General features: G+C 47.7%; 1 protein-coding gene across 1 annotated transcript; it reads right to left on the reverse strand.

Moving 5' to 3' along the window:
- Positions 1-22: 22 nt before the first annotated feature.
- On the reverse strand, positions 23-5,545 carry LOC127053662 (zinc finger protein 75A-like). The gene is made up of 4 exons (XM_050958750.1): positions 5,494-5,545; positions 4,674-4,800; positions 2,769-2,851; positions 23-496 (listed from the first exon to the last, which is right to left on the reverse strand). Exons 1-4 carry the CDS (start codon positions 5,515-5,517, stop codon positions 329-331), a joined length of 402 nt encoding a protein of 133 aa, XP_050814707.1. The 5' UTR covers positions 5,518-5,545; the 3' UTR covers positions 23-328.
- Between the last annotated feature and the right edge of the window lie 793 nt (positions 5,546-6,338).

The following is a 6,338-nucleotide window of genomic DNA, read 5'->3' on the forward strand; positions in this document are numbered from 1 at the left end:
TATAAGTAACCCTGGACTGGCAGCTCTGACTCCAGCCGCCTGCTTGTTACACCCCAAGCACATTCTGGTTTGGGTAGAGAAGGCTCAGGGTTTGAGAGAAGGCTGGGGGTAGGAAGCTTCTGTTCATTATGCTGGACCTAACCCCAGTTTTACTTGAGTAAAGAGGAGATATTTGACATTGTGTGATGCTGCTCCTGTGCTCTGTTCCCAAAGTGTTCTGCAGCAGAGGAGGGTCTCTGGTAGTATGTATGTTACTGGCCTATTGGGGTGATGCTGAAACAGGACAGGGTACAGATGGCATTGTGGGGGTGGTATGAACCTTCACTCTTCATTTCCCCTTCCAAGAACAGAAGGGACAGGAATCCTTACCCAGCAAGACCATCGTCTCATAGTTCCCCTGCGTGACATCTCTGTAGAGGGCTCTCTGAGTGGGGTCCAGCAGAGTCCCCTCTTCCCTGGAGAAATACACAGCCACCTCCTCGAAGGTCACCGGCCCCTGAAAGAGCAGGAGTCCAATACTCAGTACCTGCTGACCCACTCACAACCCCACTATTCACGGCACAGCAGCACCAGGGAAATGGAAGCTCCGGGAGGCACATGTTAACAGAGTCCCACCCCACCTTGCTTACAGCAGCCAGGAGGCATCAGAGGGTAGAAAGAGAGAACCTTTGTGTCTCCCATCTGACAGACAGAAGCAGGGTCTTCACATTTATCACATAGCTACTAGCCAGAGCTTAATATAGGAGATGGGGCTGTCTCTGGACCCTGATAGTGGCTCCCTGGTAGGAATCCAAGCACTCTCCAAATAAAATATATGGAAGAAAGGGGAAGTCAATCATAAAGAATAGAAGTTAGAAGGTCAGAATTGTAGTGCCCATTAACAAAGGTTTAGAGAAAATAGAGCCTATCAAACTAACGGGATATCCTTATTGGATGAGATCAAAGTTTGGTTGCAGCTAATAGTATTGATGTAATATACCTAAACTTCCGTAAGGGACATGACTTGATTAGCACAATATTTTTACTAAAAAAAACTAGAATGATACAAAATAAACACGGCATACATTAAATAGATTAAAAACTCTGATAGTAAATGGGGAACCATGATCGAGTGGATTTCTTTCTAGCAGGTTCCTGCAGGGATTGGTTCTTGGCCCTGTGCTATTTAACATTCTTATCCATGACTTAGAAGAGAGTACAAAATCATCACTGATAAAGTTTACAGTTGCCACAAAGATTGGGGTTGGTGGTAATTAATGAAATGTCAGTAGATTCAGGCTCCATCACTGAGAGTCTGGGAAGTTGTCCCAGCCCTGGCTGGAGGGTTATTTCCTGTTCCACAAAGAGGGGAAGTTCCATTCCCAACTCCTGTGCCTTGAAATTAGGACCTATCTGACACTACACCCCCATATTCATCATAGTGGTATGATTATAATATGATTAGGACATAATTATGATCTATTTTGTAGAACATGCATCATGTGTGGTGTCACTGGAAAAGTTCTGATTTGCTGAATATGATTATCCTATTTGTGTGCACATATCATGTTTGTATCTGAAGTTATGGATATTGACCCTGTATCTGTATTTCAAATGTGCTTACTCTGGGTAACACCCACAATGAGCCTTTCAGGTACAACAATGAAGAAGCCAGACAGTGCTGATGGCTCAACAAAGACAATGGACTGTGGAAGAGCTTAGCCTTCCTGTGAATGTTTCAGCCAGCCTATGAGTCATGGCAACTATGACTCAGCAGGGCCTGTGACCAGACCACATGACACTAAACTCCATTTAGTACCTGTATTTTTCCACAAACTGGACTAGGAACTGAGTTTGGAACAAAAGGTTCCCACCATATGGAAAAGCTACATAAGGTGGGGTGTGACATCATCTCTTGGCCTCATTCTCCACACAAGAGAACTTCTGGAAACACCTGAGAAACAAAAACGGATGTGGGGGAAGTGCTGCTCCCAGGATCAAGAGATTTCTAGCTTGTGTATGGAAACTTGGGGGACTGCTTGTACCATCAGTCAGGGTGAGAAATTGCTAATTCAAATTCTATCCATCTAGTATGTTAGGCTTAGTCTGAGTTTTGGTTATTTGCTAAATAATCTGCTTTGATCTGTTTGTTATCACTTATAATCACTTAATCTATCTTTCTGCAGTTAATAAACTTGTTTGATGCTTTATCTTAACCAGCGTATTTTGAGTGAAGTGTCTGGGGAAAATCTCAGCTTGTTGTGCACATCTGTCCCATATCGAGGGGAAGGGGAACTACATTAATGAGCTTGCATTATAGAGATCCCTGTGCACTATAAGATGGTATCATTCTGGATTTATACTACAGCAAGTGTGCAAGGTTGGGGAGTGGGAAATTGGCTCTTGTCTTCTATCTGTCCTTGAGTGGCTTAGGTAACGCACTCAGGTAGCTTAGTTGGCTGCATGGCACCACCTGCTGTTGTGTTGGGTGATAACAGGCCCTGGAGAGGCTGGCGAAATCTCCAGCAAAGCAGTGTGAGAAGGGCCAGCCCAGCGTGAGGATTAGAGGACATAGCAGTTCCCAGAAGCTCCACAAACTGCCTCCTGGGGGTGACAACCCATCACGCCCTACACTACACAAGTCTCAGCAGGTTTGTCACATGCTGTCCCCTCCCTTTCTCCACCCGAGATATTTCCTGCTTCCCACCACCTCTAGCAATTCCCACCCTCTTATGCATTTACTGCTCCTCAACCTCCAAGCAGAGCCCGCCACCCTGATAATCTCTTACCTGAGCCAGCTCCATTGCAGCCATTTCCTTGCCCCTGGGAGGACGAGATGATCTGCAGCGAAACATGGATGTTATTCTCTGGCCTGCCGGGGTGAAAAGGGCAAGGTGTGAGAATTCAGACTAGGCTTTTGTCCATTCCACAAGCCGATTCCCCCCAGCTTTTCCCTTGCTAATGCACATTCTAGTTTCTAGCACACTGTGAAGCACAGAGTGACCTTATTCCAGTACAGGCCTAGCCCCCTCCCACCAGGGTGTAACCCTCTGACACATGGGGAAACCCTCCCAGTAACAGTCTCTCTCTTACACGTATCAAGTTTGCAGACAACACCAAGCTGGGAGGGGTTGTAAGTGCTTTGGAGGATTGGATTAAAATTCAAAATGATCTGGACAAACGGGAGAAATGATCTGAAGTAAATAGGATCAAATTCAGTAGAGACAAGTGCAAAGTACTCCACGTTGGAAGGAACAATCGGAGGCCAGAGAAGAGCAGAAACAAAGGAGTCACTTTGGGGGATTCTCCCTGTCATTGTCCCCAAGGCAGCTGTCTCAGGTGTACAAAGGTGTTTCATGTTCCAGCCTTTATACAGTCTCTCCTGGGAGTGCCCCTTTCATGGACTGGGCCTAGTTTTAGTTTTTGGTAGTTAACAATCTTGGTTTATTGTTCATCTAACCAGTATGTGTGGATTGAAGTGTGTTGGAAACTCTGTTTGGGATAACAAGCTGGTGCATGTCATTTTCCGCTGATGAAATGACAGACTTCATATGAGCTTGGGTCGTTCAGTAGCGTGCTGGACAGTGCAAGATGCACATTTCTGGGGGAAAGTTGGGCACTTGAGAATTTGCTGGTTTTCTCCTGAGGTGTAATTCATGAGTGGCTGTCTAGCAGCACTCAATACTGTGTAGCTGGGAGCGAGTTACATGCTGGAGACTGTGTGTTAATTGGCCAAGAGGGGCTGTTCTCGCGGGAAAACAGTGGAAAAGGCACCCCATGCTGGAGGACTGAGGGGACAGCTATTTAACAGTCCAGATTGTACTCTGGGTAACGTCACAGACACTCATTATGACAGAGCCTCTTACAACACAGAGAAAGTAAATCCATGTCCCAGAAATCGAAGACTCCAGACAGAGGGCAAGTGTCCCTGGCACTGCTTCTTGCTGACAGAGAGGTTCAGAGACAGTGCGAGAATCCTGGGGAAGCTGGGAACAGGAAGCATGGGCTGGCGGGGTTCGGTGGAGAAAGGGAACAGGAAGGGCAGGGATATTACTGAATCCAGGATCTCAGCAGTACTAGATGACAGGATAGCACATAGTGCAGCCCATTGGAAAACACAATCCCAACTATACATACAAAATGATGGGGTCTAAATTAGTTGTTTCCACTCAAGAGAAGGATCTTGGAGTCACTGTGGATAGTTCTCTGAAAACATCCACTCAATGTGCAGCAGCAGTGAAAAAAAGTGAACAATGTAGGAAATAATTAAGAAAGTGATAGATATGACAGAATATCTCATAGATCATATTTGTAAAAACAGCAAATAAATCCATGATACACTCACATCTTGAATACTGCATGCACATGTCACCCCATCTCAAAAATAGAAATATTGGAATTGGAAAAGGTTCAGAAAAGGGCAACAAAAATGATTAGGGGTATGGGACAGTTATGCCAGACCTAACCCCCAGTTTCACTTGAGCAAACAGGAGATATTTGACACTGTGCAATACGGCTCCTGTGCTCTGTTCCCAAAGTGTTCTGCAGCAGAGGAGGGTCTCTGGTATTATGTGTGTCACTGGCCTATTGGGGTGATGCTGAAACAGGACAGGGTACAGATGGCATTGTGGGGGTGGCGTGAACCTTCACTCTTCATTTCCCCTTCCAAGAACAGAAGGGACAGGAACCCTTACCCAGCGAGGTCACAGTCTCATAGTTCTCCTGCATGACATCCCAGTAGAGGGCTCTCTGAGTGGGGTCCAGCAGAGCCCACTCTTCCCTGGTGAAATACATAGCCATCTCCTTGAAGGTCACCGGCCCCTGAAAGAGTAAGAGTCCAACACTAAGGACTTGCTGCCCCACTCACAGCCCCACTATTTGTGGCAGAGAAGAGTGAATCAAATGGAAGCTCTGGGTGGATCATAGTCAGGAGAGTCCCACCTCGACCTGGCTCAGAGTATCCAGCAAATGCCAGGGTGAGGGGATGAAGAGAGAGCCCCTTATCTCTCCCAGCATATCCATCACCCCCCTACTAGCCACTGACTGATACAGGAGATGGAGCCCTTAGCAGAGTCCAGGGAGAGCTCGCTGGTAGGATGCCCAACACCCTCCTCATTGTGAGGAGCGGGATATGAAGGGAGAGGCAGCTCCAATAAGCCTGACTCATGGGTGTCCCCTTTATATCTCACAGCAGCTGATGGTTAATGAGGTCAGGCTCCAGCACTAGGAGTCTGGTCAGTTTGACTAGCTCCATGTAGGTGGGTTATTTTCTCTCTTCACAAATTAGGGCATTTCCACCTCCAAACCTCCTGGGTCTGTTCCTAGAATCTAGGCCACTTAGTAAATAACTCCCAGCAGGTCTGCCACACCCTGGCCTCCTCCTTTCCCCACGCTGTGAATTTCCTGCCCCGCTCCAACCTCCAAACCAGACTCTGCAAACCTTCCCACCTCTGGTGTATTTGCTCTCCCTTTCCTCCAGCAGGAACCCACCAGCAACCCCCCGATAATCTCTACCTGGACTGACTCCACTGCAGCCATTTCTCTTCCCTGTCCCACGCCAGGCTGAGATGAGCTGGAGCAAAACATTCTGCAGCCTGTCTGGGGGAGAAGGGCAGTTGTGGGTGTTTCAGAACCGGTTTTAGTTAATTTCACGTCACAATTCCCCCAGGCCCTTTCCCTGCAGACAGACACCCTAGATTCTGTCATGCTGGGAAATGCTCAATCTGTTTATTACAATTTAGACCTGGCCCCTCCTGCCAGGCTAAGTCCACAGACACATTTTTAACCTCCCTTCTCTCTCCCCTCACCCCTTCTCTGAACACAAGGCTAGAAAAGAGCAGAACCAAAGGAGTCACTGTGGGGGATTCCCTCAGACACTGACCACACGGCAGCCACACCCCAGCAGGGGGAATATGGGGTCAGGAATTGGCTTTTGCTCTGTCTGATCCTTGTTTTGTTCACTAGAAAGTGGTTCTGCCCCAGGATGCAGCAATACATGTGTCTGGGTGGACTAGAGAGCTGGAAATCTCTCCCCCACATTCATTTCTCCCACTGCCCCTTTCAGTCTCTCCTTCCCCTGTCCTCTCTCCCTGCCCCTCTGGCTGGGACAGTCCCATTCCTGGGGGCTTTGCTCTCCCATGGCTGGATTTCCTCCTGGCAACCGCTAATGGGAGGAGAAATGAGGTGGTGTTGTTTGTGCAGGTCACTTTCTTGCCAGACCCTAGGACATTCCCTGAGGTCTTTCAGTTACCTGGAGACTCTGGCTCAGAATTTAGTAGTAACAGGGCCCAGGACTGCCCTAGGGGGCTAGGACCAGCTGCAGAAAGTCATCCCCTGGGCCGGGCAGAGAAGAAGCTTTA

The sequence above is a fragment of the Gopherus flavomarginatus genome, chromosome 6 (assembly GCF_025201925.1).
Source record: "Gopherus flavomarginatus isolate rGopFla2 chromosome 6, rGopFla2.mat.asm, whole genome shotgun sequence".
Taxonomy (NCBI): Eukaryota; Metazoa; Chordata; order Testudines; family Testudinidae; genus Gopherus; species Gopherus flavomarginatus.